The 14392-nt window shown below is 28.0% G+C and overlaps 2 protein-coding genes across 2 annotated transcripts; both read left to right on the top strand.

Annotated features, from left to right (window-relative positions):
* The first annotated feature begins 547 nt into the window (after nucleotides 1-547).
* On the top strand, nucleotides 548-2635 carry LOC136998709 (uncharacterized). The gene has a single exon (XM_067351800.1). It carries the CDS (start codon nucleotides 548-550, stop codon nucleotides 1301-1303), a length of 756 nt encoding a protein of 251 aa, XP_067207901.1. The 3' UTR covers nucleotides 1304-2635.
* LOC136998989 (uncharacterized) lies at nucleotides 2633-5385 on the top strand (the record flags this gene model as incomplete). Its single annotated transcript, XM_067352382.1, has 1 exon — nucleotides 2633-5385. A coding segment is annotated over one exon (831 nt), but the record flags the coding sequence as incomplete, so codon positions are not given.
* Nucleotides 5386-14392: the final 9007 nt, after the last annotated feature.

The raw sequence follows: 14392 nt of genomic DNA, 5'->3' as shown, positions 1-14392 counted from the left end.
GTCCATTGATAATACCGCAAAAGGAGGCTCAAATTTGTTATCTCACATAACAGAAGCCCATCTTTATCCAAATACTTTTGAAGCAATGAATGTGAAAAGAGCTTTTCAATTATTCAGTCATAAATTTGCAGCCGCAATGAGAACAGCAGGCTACGGAAAACAATTACAGACAAGTTCATGGGAAGCGACGGCTGACTTTACAGAGCGTATGAATAAAATAATTGACGCCTGTAATTCTTATAGCCTTAATATTAAATTTGGTGGCAAACGATTATTATCGTATAAAAATCCTGATATTGAGAATTTATTAACAGATTTTGTTGGATGGTGTTCAAGATGGTCCACATCATCAGAAAGAATATCGAAAATTCCTTGTTTGAAAGGCTTTAGCTTAACAGTACAAGCTATTCTAAAAACATATAAAGATCTGGAAAAGCAATATGAAACATTCGAACTTGCTACTGGATTATGCAATCAAGACTCCGTCGAACATTTATTCTCCAAATTAAGACAGCGCGGAGGATTTAACCCTAATCTTACAGCAAGAATGGTTCGTCTTTCTCTTAGACATATACTCTGTACAGGATATATTCAAACAAGTGAAAAAGGCAATGTTCTGTGCCCAGAAACGGAATCTCTTATTAATCCACCGAGTAAATTCGTAAAGACAATGGAAAATTTCATGAGTGAAAGTCATACTGTTATACAACATGATATTGATCCTGAAGATGAACTGCTTATGGAAGATACAAAAATTCTCGAAGAATATGATAATATCGAAGATCAGGAAAATATAAATCCGCTTAACTTTTATGATCAAAATGCTATTGCATTTTTCGCTGGATATGTAGCTCGACGAAGCATTGCGAAAACAAATTGCGATAATTGTCGCAATATTATGATGAAAACGCCAATGGATTACGCAACGGAAAATGAAAAGTATATAGAATTTAGAGAATATCCAAACATAGACGAAGACGCTCCTACTGTAACAAAATTAATACGACCAACAGCTGTTTTTACCAAAGTGGTTGAAACACAATTAATAGCATTTAATCAGAAGTGGCAAAATTATTGGGCTTCCTCACAAATTTTGAACAAAATAACCAATGAATGCGTAGATTTAACGAATAAAATACATTGTGGATGGTTCGATAAAAACGATGCGTGCTACAATCATCGACTTCAAGCGCTGAAATATATGATTAACGTTAAACTATATTCTCGTACGAGATATAATAATCGTGCTAATAAAAAAGGCAGCGCATCTTGCAGAAAAGTCAAAAACTTTTTAAATAAATAAATTTTAGTTGTGATTATAAAAAAAAGTTAGAAGAATAAACCGCGTCTTGGACACCATCTTATATAATAAAGAAAAATAAATAAATGATGCGAAGAAGAAAGAAAAAAAAAAGAAAGAGAGAAAGAAATAAAATAGAAAAATGAAATGACTTACAAGGAAAGGGACCCAAGTGTCCCCCTCCGATTTTGACGAGCTTTAAATATGTTGTAAAGTAGCTCAAAATAAGAGACACGTATTTTTTTTTTATGTGCTTTCTCGCACGTTTAGGGTTGAAACAACTCCTACAAGCTAAAACGGTTTTTTTGGTTTTGACTGAATATCGTCAAAACTGTAAGAGATATCAAAAAATGTTTCGAAGAAAAGTTGCATGGTCTTTTATGAGCTTTATAACCGCATAGCTCGATTTTTAAAAAATTTTATATTTTTTAATTTACCCTCACCCCTTCTTATTATTTTTACAAATTTCAAAATTTTTGTTATTACAAAAGTTGTAGCATTTTTTACGCTGAATACAACCATATATGATTTTATTATATTTCAAAATCGCATCTTTCAGAAATGAGCTGTCAATGTCGCACTATATGCGTCGCGCTGCGATATATGCATATATATGCATAACGCATCGTTTGTGCCGCTTGTGTAATTGATGTTTGTCGTGCATGTGTAATTGATAAGACAAATAAAATTAGAAATAAAGATTAGCATGTTATGAAACATTCGGAAAAATGTTCTGATCAAAGAACAAAGTTCACTAAAGTTGTTGCCAAAACATCCCCTCTATTTTACACTTTTATAGTCGCATTTCGAGTGCATTTATAGCGCAGCGTGTTGTCATATCCCGTCAGTGCATATTACGCTTTAAAGTTGTGCGCTTGTTAGTGATTACGAAAAAACAATATACAAAACAGCATCAAAAAAAGAACAGCAAATTCACTATAAAGTAGATATTATTTTTTTGTACACAAATAAGGAGAAATATTTAATTGTTATTATTTTCAGAATGGTTCAATTAAATCCATTTAACGTAATAATGTTAGTATACGCAACTTTTTCGGCCCTTAATCTATCAACAAGTCCGATAACATCTGAAGAACGAGAAATGGCACATAAAATAGAATCTATGCTGAAAGAAATGCGCGATGAGAGATACAAAATGGAAGTAGAAGAATCTTTAGATTATGAAAACGATAACGATATTCCAACAGCAGAGCAATTCGAACTAGGAGATAAAGAGGAAGAAGGTGAGCTATGGACGCAAATCCTAAAGTTATATGTACTACAGATGGACGTATTCCGTATGAATATAAAAAAAATGCAGTCGAATTTTGAAAAAGCAGTGCAACAAGGCCAAGAACATTAGAAGGAGTAAAACAAAGATTTCGGAAAGTATATTCATTACGTCAATTACGACGATGGGAAATTCAAGTGAATCAAGGTGGCAGTAGATTCGAAAAATTAAAACAAATTTCGGAATATACATTAAATAATTTTCATACAGCTCTTGAAAATAGAATTATTGTTCACGACGCTGATTTAGCTCGATGGGCTATTCGGGCACAGGAAAATTTAAATGTACCAGAATTTACAGCTTTATCGCGATGGATACGAAAATTTAAAATAATACATAATATTGTATCTCGTAAAATAACAAAATTTATAAGAAAAACATCTATAATGTCTAACGTCGATTTTGAAGAAAAATGTAACACATTTATTGAAAACGTTAAAAATCAAATAATAGAATATGGAGTTGAAAATATTTACAACAGTGATCAAAACGGATTCCAATTAGAACTTCATGCCGGTCGTACATTGGCATATAAAGGAACAAAAAAGATTGAATCTGCAGTACAATCCGTATCGGCAACTACGCATAGCTATACTATACAACCTACTGTTTCAGCCGATGGTAGATTATTATCGCCTCTTTTTATTGTACTGAAAGAAGTTAGTGGAACATTTGGTCCCAGAGTGCAAGAAACAATGTTTAAGGCACCTAATATTTTTGTTACGACTTCGAAATCCGGAAAATTAACAGCGCATCATTTTAAAATTTGGTTGCAAGACGTATTTTTTCCAAATGTAGGTCCAAAATCTGTTTTACTACTAGATTCATGGACTAAACTTTGGTCATTGTCCAAATATTATTCAAGAATCTAAACCAGAATCTACAGAAGATAGATTATTTTGTTGACTATACCAGCTGGAACAACAGGAAAAATACAACCATTGGATGTATATGGTTTTCGTTTGTGGAAGAATTTTATTAGACACTTTTCTGATACTGTAATGCTTTTAGGTCTGGAAGTCAATCTGCATGCAAGAAACACCATTTTAAAATTACAGTCATTGACTCATAATCAATTTTCATCGCCAAGATTCAGAAATTTATTGAAATACGCATGGTATAAAAGTGGGTACGTAATAAATAAGTCCGAAAAATTCGAAACACCAGTGGAATTTTGTTTCCATAAACAGTCAAAACCAACATGCAATATTTGTGGCGCACCTGCAATAATTACTTGCGCATGGTGCAAAAAGTCACTTTGTATAAATCACTTTTTTCACGAACATCACCTTTGTGATACGTTTGTTCCATAAATTTATCTGTTTTTAATATATGTTAATATATGTATTATATTCAATATATGTAGTATGTTATTGTTGAAGGTAAAGTTGCAATTGTTTCGACATATAATATTATAAAAGAAATAAAATAATAAACAAACAAATATTTCTAGTATTGATTAATAGAAAAACCTGAAATTAATTGGAATTTTTTGCATTACCATTGAAAAACAATAAATTGCATTTTAATTGTAAGATTTTTATTTATTTATTTCTCTTTCGATATAATCCACTCTTAAAAAAAGGCATGAAAGATCGATACTCGAATGTATCGAAAGTATTGTTGACGCTTATCCGCGACGCTGATTGGTTATCTCGATTATTCTGACAGTTTGATAGTTTAAGAGCAAAGATTATTTTGACGGTTATTTAAAATTTTAAAAATTTTATTAAAATATTTAGATTTCATAATTATTAAATTATTATAATAAGTGCACGGGCGCAGCGCGCGCTTGTATTGTTCTAGTATAACTATAAAAGTGTAATATAGAGGAGATGCCTTGCCAACAACTTTAATGAACTTTGTTCTTTGATCAGAACATTTTTCCGAATACTTCATAACATGCTAATCTTTATTTCTAATTTTATTCATCTTATCAATTACACATGCGCGACAAACATCGATTACACAAGCGGCACAAACGATGCGTTATGCATATATATGCATATATCGCAGCGCGACGCATATAGTGCGACATTGACAACTCATTTCCGAAAGATGCGATTTTGAAACATAATAAAATCATATATGGTTGTATTCAGCGTAAAAAATGCTACAACTTTTGTCATAACAAAAATTTTGAAATTCGTAAAAATAATAAGAAGGGGTGAGGGTAAATTAAAAAATATAAAATTTTTTAAAATTTGAGCTTCGCGGTTATAAAGCTCATAAAAGACCATGCAACTTTTATTCGAAACATTTTTTGATATCTCTTACAGTTTTGACGATATTCAGTCAAAACCAAAAAAACCGTTTTAGCTTGTAGGGGTTGTTTCAACCCTAAACGTGCGAGAAAGCACATAAAAAAAAATACGTGTCTCTTATTTTGAGCTACTTTACAACATATTTAAAGCTTGTCAAAATCGGAGGGGGACACTTGGGTCCCTTTCCTTGTCAGCAATGCAAAAACTAAGAAGACAATAAAGGTGGAATAAAAGCAATAACAGGTATTTATAAACGGAAAAAGGTATGTATGAAAAAGTCAAATAATGTAGAACGTATCTTTATATAAAAGAAATAACGAAACTTTCAAATACAATATATTGAAGCAAGCATTTCTTGTAAATTGTTATTATTATTTATATCTTATAAATCATCATTGCAGGAATACTTATTGCAGCATCATAATATGATTTGTATAAACATATTTTATGACTGAATATATCTCATATGTTCAGTCATAAAATGTTTACAAATTATGTTACTTTGCAGCAAGTATTACCCTCAAATAAGAAGGAAAATAAGCATGAATTTTTCAATTTTGTAGAAAATCGCAATCACAGTTGATATAATTGTATAAATCATTGACTAGCAGATCTCATCACGGAATAAACAAAAGATTTTAGTGTGATTTAATAAGATTATGCTAAGAAATTGTAAAATCATGCATTTCCTGATTATCAATAATGCAAAATAAGATATAAATAATAATGCAATTTAAAGGAAATTAATTAACGTAAAACATATAAAATCATTGGCACACGGTATTTACAATTAAAATAAGACAGACAAATACCGTGAAATATATCATACAAATAATTTTAATAAATCTATAAACAATAAAATACGTCTTGCACATAAATATTAAGAAAAATAGACGTCAAAAACAACTGATTTTTTCAGCTTATTATTAGGAAATGTACATTATGTACATTTCTCCGTGATACGATCTGCTAGTCATGGATTTATGCAATTATTTCAACTGTGATTGCGATTTTTACGTCATGTCTCTTAAAATGAAAAACAAATTGTAAGCCAATGGACAAAAGCAAAAAAAACACACATCTATGCGCCTATATACTTATATTTATCATCAAAGATTTTAATTTTTTCAATATATACGTTCCACATTAAAAACAATGTTTTGCTAAAATTATTTATTAATAGCTCCTTTTAAAAGAAATATTTTCAAATATAATTTTTAATATTTTACAGCTTTCTTCAATATAAATTTAATGAGTACCTACATTCAGTTTTGACTGGTAATAGTCTAATTAAAAATTCGAAATTTAAAAACTGATTGCAAATAATATATTAAATTTAATACTAAAAAATGTAAATATGTAATTTAATATATAACATAATTTGAAAAAATGAATAAAGTAACAAATAAAATGTTTTCTTACATATATTATGCGAAACTACTATCTGGCTTTGTAAATTAGAACTTATTATTTTTTCTATATTTGCCATATTTGCATAATTTAAAAGTTATTAATATACAGAATAATAATGATTAACAAAGCCGGATATTGGTATTATTTTTATATAAAACCTAAACCTTTTATTTTATATCTCTGCTCTTATTTTATATACATATTTTACACGCATATTTTACACACCTTTTTGTTTTAAATTTATACTACCTATATAACTAACTTAAAATTTTTGTCTTAAATATTTTTAATAATATTTTATATAATTTTATATTTAAATTTATATTTTATTATTATTGTAAATATATATATTATGAACATTGTATATATTGAAAATATTCTGTCGCCTTTCCGTAAGACAGTAAGTATTCTATCATGTATTTTTCCAGAATAATTCTTCAATTTATCCATTTCTTGAAACCGATATTAAATTATTTTCCTTTCAATTTCTTCGTGCATAAAATAAATATCTTTGAATGTATAAAACTTTGCATTTATTATATGTACTACATAACGTTATTTATTACATATCGTAAAATTTCAGATTCAAAATTTAAGCATAAAATTTAACAGAGAGATAAAAATATTGTTCTTTAACATTACATACGTAGTTGCATATACATGTAGCAGAAATTATTAATAAATAATAGTGTATGGCCATTAGTATGTATTATCGTAGAATAATTGATGTTTTACATTATCTTTTTTTTATTAAATTTCTTAGACTGCAATCATATAATGCATCATATGAATATCATATCAACATCATGCAATCATGAATATATGCATATGGATATTATTAGAATATATATGATAGTTCACATTTTCAACAAATTTTATAATAAATATCATATTGCAACTTTTATTAAATATTGATCTATTAATAGAGTTAAAAGTCAATTATAACGCACTTTCCGAAATAACCTGTTATATTTAGTGACACGTTGAAATCTCGAAATAGCTGTTATTCTATAGTTCGCCTAATAAATATACGTTTAAAAATTTTTTGTTTAAGTTTATAAATTAAGAAACACTAAATATTTTTCTAAAAAATTATTATTATATATTATACTTCCCAAATATATGTTATAATTTTTGTAACTATTTTAGTTATATTGATAATTAAAGTTTATACTAAAATTTGCATTTATGCTCTGCACATATAAAAATCTGTAAAAATCTATCATTGGGAAAACCTATAATTGTCGTAAAATAAATCATATAATATTTAGTTATAATTAAATTGTAAAGTAAAGAAAAATTATAAAAATAGAATTTACAAAAATTAAAAAAGTTTATATGTCACGATTCTTGGATGCAATTTTTATTAACAAAATTGTCACATATATTGATGTTAAAAAGAACTTATTGTAAATTAAGCTTTAACATAAAAATAAATAAATGACACGTGCATGTTTTTATTGAAAATTTATTTTATATACATCAATGTTACCCTACTAACTCTGTGTTACCGACACTTTGTGCACATAGCATAGAACAGAATCAAACATTGTGCACATAGCATGGAACAGAACCAAACATTGTGCACATAGCATGTTACCCACTGGAAAGTATCGTGCACATGGCTTAGTAGTTTAATGTGCACGTTTTGTGCATATAGAGGCGTCTTGAATTGTGGTTGCAGCTAAATCGGGGGGATGACCGCTCTCAGGCTTCTCTCTGATGATATTAATTAACATTGATATAATATCGGTCGTAAAATGTATATATATATATATAACGTGTTGTGGAGACCAATAAAGATAGTGTATATCAAAATAATAGTATTTTTTATGAAAAAAATTTTTTTTGATCTTAAAGTGCAGAAGTGTAGCAAGACATGCTGACAACACTCTCAGTATTCTGTAATTAGTGGACAGACAGAACAGAAAGTGTACTTTGTGCACATGGTATATATTACAAAAAAATAAAATAATATCTATCAAAAAATTACCTTTTTTTAAAAAGGTAAAAAAAAGGCGCCAAGTACGCGCTCTTGTCATAACTAAAACAAAACCGTATTGTTTTATCTTTCAAAAAAATTGTCGTATATATTAAACCTTCCAAAAAAACCTGTCATATATATTAAAACCTTTCAAAAAAAACTTGTATATATTAAAATTTTTAAAAAAGCTATTATATATACTTTCTACAAAAAAATATGATATCAGGAAATGACACTAAGTGGGACTAAAAAACTATGAAAAAAGTTGTACACTATTTCTATAAAACTCTTCTATAAAATTCTATAAAATTAAAAAATTTTTTAATATATTTAAAAAATAAAAATATTTAATTAAAAAATAAAAAAATATAAAAAATTTAATCAAAATAAAAAGATATTTATTAAAAAACGCAAAAAAACTTGGCGCTGCTACACCACAAAGTATTATAAAACAATGAAATTAACATGTGTAGTTTACTGTAGCAACACCAAGTTTTTTTGCGTTTTTTAATAAATATCTTTTTATTTTGATTAAATTTTTTATATTTTTTTATTTTTTAATTAAATATTTTCATTTTTTAAATATATTAAAAAATTTTTTAATTTTATAAAATTTTATAAAAGAGTTTTATAGAAATAGTGTACAACTTTTTTCATAGTTTTTTAGTCCCACTTGGTGCCATTTCCTGATATCATATTTTTTTGTAGAAAGTATATATAATAGCTTTTTTGAAAATTTTAATATATACAAGTTTTTTTTTAAAGGTTTTAATATATGTAACAGGTCTTTTTGGAAGGTTTAATGTATACGACAATTTTTTTAAAAGATAAAACAATACGGTTTTGTTTTAGTTGTGACAAGAGTATATATTACAAAAAAAAGAAATGATATCTATAAAAAAATTACTTTTTTAAAAAAAGGTAAAAAAAGGCACTAAGTACACGCTCTTGTCACTACTAAAACAAAACCGTATTGTTTTATCTTTCAAAAAATTGTCGTATATATTAAACCTTTCAAAAAAACCTGTCATATACAGGGTGATTCAAAATAACCGTATGTCCTTAAAGGGACATATTCCTGAGCGTATTCTGAGACAACTTTTCCTTTGGCAAAAGTTTGTGCGGAGCTTAATTTTTAAATTATAAAAGAAAATAGTTAGCGTATCGTGAGTTGAGTACAAGAAACAAGCAGGGGCGCCGCAACTCACCGCTACACACGGGTGTTTACGTGAGGCGCCTGCTACAATCAGCTGACACTCACGATACACAATTACTCGAAAAACACCTGTTTCTTTTTTTGAGTAATTTTCACGCATCAAGTGATTAGTAGTGATCATTAAATAAATTCCTCGTTTTATCGATGAAGTGAGTAAACAGAGTATGTGAATGTGTTGTGTTTTAAAACGTGAAACGTGAACCATAAGAAAGTGGAAAAACTTTTACTCGATATGGATCTGTCTCATCGCGGGAGAAAGAGAGAGAGAGAAAGAGAAAAAGAGAGATGCGTATACGTATTTGTGTATCGTGAGTGTCAGCTGATTGTAGCAGGCGCCTTACGTAAACACTCGCGTGTAACGGTGAGTTGCGACGCCCCTGCTTGTTTCTTGTACTCGACTCACGATACGCTAACTATTTTCTTTTATAACTTGAAAATTAAGCTCTGCACAAATTTTTGCCAAAGGAAAAGTTGTCTCAAAATACGCTCAGGAATATGCCCCTTTAAGGACATACGGTTATTTTGAATCACCCTGTATATTAAAACCTTTCAAAAAAACTTGTATATATTAAAATTTTCAAAATAGCTTTATATATACTTTCTACAAAAAAATATGATATCAGGAAATGGCACCAAGTGGGACTAAAGAACTATGAAAAAAGTTGTACATTATTTCTATAAAACTCTTCTATAAAACTTTTGTACATAAAGCTGTCGTATATATAATTAACTATATTATATACTATATTTTACCATATTTTACATATACTATACTATATATACTATATATATTATAAAATAATAAATACATAAATAAAAAAACAAAAAATTAAAATTAAAAAGTTTTTTTAAATATTAAAAAAATAAAAATATTTAATTAAAAAATAAAAAAATATAAAAAATTTAATCAAAATAAAAAGATATTTATTAAAAAACGCAAAAAAACTTGGCGCTGCTACACCACAAAGTATTATAAAGCAATGAAATTAACATGTAGTTTACCGTAGCAGCGCTAAGTTTTTTTGCGTTTTTTAATAAATATCTTTTTATTTTAATTAAATTTTTTATAAAAATACAAATAATATTAAGTTATTGCTCTTTCTTAATTAAATTAAAAATCGTTTTAATATAAAGCCAACAGAGCAAGAGCTGGATCGATTTGCTCAAAAATTCTTTTTTTATTATAAATTTATACAGACGTTTTGGCCAAGGTACGTGGCCATCTTCAGTGTAATACAATTATAAAGCTTAGTACATAATTAGAGAAGCGTTGGTAATATTTTGACTAAGGAAACGCATCCTTTGATAAAACGTGTAGTACAATAGTAAAATCATATACGTGTGAAGCCACAGACCGTCTTGAACGGTTTGTCAACGATTATGTAAAAGAAATGTGACATATGTCCACGGCTGTGAGTGACCAGTCGACTAGTGACCAGTTGACCAGTCGAGTCCCACTCACAGCCGTGGACACATGTCACATTTCTTTTACATAATCGTTGACGAACCGTTCAAGACGGTCTGTGGCTTCACACGTATATGATTTTACTATTGTACTACACGTTTTATCAAAGGATGCGTTTCCTTAGTCAAAATATTACCAACGCTTCTCTAATTATGTACTAAGCTTTATAATTGTATTACACTAAAGATGGCCACGTACCTTGGTCGAAACGTCTGTATAAATTTATAAAAAAATAAATAAAGATAAATAATAAAAAAAGAATTTTTGAGCAAATCGATCCAGCTCTTGCTCTGTTGGCTTTATATTAAAATAAATTTTTTATGTTTTTTCATTTTTTAATTAATTATTTTTATTTTTTAAATATTTTAAAAAATTTTTTAATTTTAATTTTTTGTTTTGTTATTTATGTATTTATTTTTTTATAATATATATAGTATATATAGTATATGTTAGAGTTTTGCGATCAATGTAAGTATCTCGTGTATGAAATAAGCAAGGCCTGCCGATTATGCGTTTCAATTATAGATTTATTATAAAAACACAAGTCAACGTTATACATGAGAGAGAGAATGGAAGTGACCACAGAACACACGCAAAAAGAAAAAAGGAAGTACTATATGTGCGAACCATGTTACAAAAACCAACCTAACTATTAACGATACTACCAACCTCTCAAACTAAAACTTTACCATAGAAATCTAAATAACATAGAGAGGTTACTCATACAAAAATGTCTATAATAATTGCAATATTCAACAGTATAGTATATGTAAAATATAGTAAAATATAGTATATAATATAGTTAATTATATATACGACAGTTTTATGTACAAGAGTTTTATAGAAGAGTTTTATAGAAATAGTGTACAACTTTTTTCATAGTTCTTTAGTCCCACTTGGTGCCATTTCCTAATATCATATTTTTTTTGTAGAAAGTATATATAAAGCTATTTTGAAAATTTTAATATATACAAGTTTTTTTTGAAAGGTTTTAATATATATGACAGGTTTTTTTGAAAGGTTTAATATATATGACAATTTTTTGAAAGATAAAACAATACGGCTTTGTTTTAGTTGTGACAAGAGCGTGTACTTGGTGCCTTTTTTTTACCTTTTTTTAAAAAAGTAATTTTTTTATAGATATTTCTTTTTTTTGTTATAGTATATATACGACAGCTTTTTTTTAATTAATATATATGACAATTTTTTGAAAGGTAAAACAATACTGTTTTGTTTTGATTCTGATAAAATTGACTGGAAATTATAAATGTTGAAACTAATTTAGGATCTGTCAAAAAAGCACACGTTTCAGAAATTTTGTATGATTCGTCTAAAATAAATAAAATTAAATACCAAAGTTTAATATTTCTGTTCTATGTATCCTAAATTAATTCCAACAATATTTATAGTTTCCAGTCAATTTTAATCAGTCAAAAAAGCACACGTTTCAAGATTTTAGTATGATTTGTTTAAAATAAATAAAATTAAATGTCAAAGTTTAATATTTCTGTTCTATGTATCCTAAATTAGTTCCAACAGTATTTATAATTTCCAGTCAATTTTATTTTTGTTCTATGTATCCTAAATTAGTTCCAACAATATTTATAATTTCCAGTCAATTTTATTTTGTGTATTACAAGATTTCTTGTCGAGTTTATGTTTATAATTTTTGTTTTTAATTTTCTATGGACATAAAATTGACTGGAAATCATAAATATTGGAACTAATTTAGGATAACTACAAAAAGTATCTTATGCTATATTTTTTTATATATAAAATAAATTTTATATATAAAATATAAAATTGACTGGAAATTATAAATATTGTTGGAACTAATTTAAAATACATAGAACAGAAATATTAAACTTTGAGATATTTAATTTTATTTATTTTGGACAAATCATACACTAAAGTCTCGAATGATGTGCTTTTTTAATAGAATGTATTGTAAAATTAATTTATACAATCATACCAATCATCACTATGCCTTATATGACCATTGTTTAGAAACTTTAATGTATAATTTGTCTAAAATAAATAAAATTAAATATCAATTTATACAATCATACCAATCATACCAATCATCACTATGCCTTATATGACCATTGTTTAGAAACTTTAATGTATAATTTGTCTAAAATAAATAAAATTAAATATCAAAGCTTAATATTTTTGTTCTATGTATCCTAAATTATTTCCAACAATACTTATAATTTCTGGTCAATTTTAATTTTGTGTATTACAAGATTTCTTGTCGAGTTTATGTTTATAATTTTTGTTTCCTATTTTCTATGGATATAAAATTGACTGGAAATTATAAATATTGGAACTAATTTAGGATAATTACAAAAAGTGACTTATGCTATATTTTTTATATATAAAATTGACTGGAAATTATAAATATTGTTGGAACTAATTTAAAATACGTAGAATTGAAATATTAAACTTTGAGATATTTAATTTTATTTATTTTAGACAAATCATACACTAAAGTTTTTTGACAGAATGTATGATAAAATTAAAACACAACACTTATAACCTATATACATATACACTTATTTCACTTCATACATTTATAACGAATTTGATCACTCGCACTACACTGCACTACACTACTCTGGTGAACACGAATAAAAAACTGGTGAACATTAAGCAGCCTTGAGTGTGCACCAGTGCAATGTTGCGAGTGGCCGAATTCAATATCATTCTTTTGACACATCTTCTGTAAGGTTATTTGATAAGCGCGACTATCTCCTATAGCGCCACCAACACAAACCTAACTACTAACATCACCAGCCTAGTGATGAAAAATGTAACTGTAAATCCTAAAAAATTAATAATAATTTTTTGACATTTCGACTTTGGACTTTTATATGTTTATTTATGGAGCACGTAGAACAAAAACAAGCCTACTTTTATTATATATTTTGGGTATGCGCTATTGATTGAGACTATTATTAACTCGATCGGCCCAGGCATTATTGAGTTCGGATAATCTCGGCTCTCTGGGCTCTTTGGGCTCGCGTAAAGATACACGTTCGGTCTTGCGCTGCGCGTGAACTTGGCGCGAGACACTACCGTGTCTCTTGAGGTGCGTTCGGGGAGACGCTATTAGCGCTATTTGCGTCATTCTATCTTTATCGCTCATTAGACATAAAACAAGGATAGAATGACACAATAGCGCTGATAGCGCGCTCCCCGAACGCACCCTATTGATATTCATCCCGAGAACATTGCTAAAATAAAGCTCGTAGCGTCAAATCAGCCAAAAATTCCTGTGTGTCCGCATTATCTGCATTCAGATTCTAATGTCTTAGGATTTAATTTTAAAACACTATTACCTATGTGGGAAAAAGGTAAATATGTAGAAGTATTTGCAAAAATGCTTCAGTGGTGATAAGTGATGACGAGGACACTGCTGGCGAGGATCAATCCGATATTCAATAAAGACAGACCGCT

The sequence above is a fragment of the Linepithema humile genome, chromosome 3 (genome assembly GCF_040581485.1).
Source record: "Linepithema humile isolate Giens D197 chromosome 3, Lhum_UNIL_v1.0, whole genome shotgun sequence".
Lineage (NCBI taxonomy): Eukaryota > Metazoa > Arthropoda > Insecta > Hymenoptera > Formicidae > Linepithema > Linepithema humile.
The sequence above is the reverse complement of the archived record's forward strand: the minus strand, read 5'-3'. Positions and strand labels throughout refer to the sequence as shown.

What these genes read in the sequence shown, in the direction of transcription:
- LOC136998709 (XM_067351800.1), top strand. Translation starts at nt 548, where the DNA reads ATGGTTCGTCTTTCTCTTAGACATATACTCTGTACAGGATATATTCAA.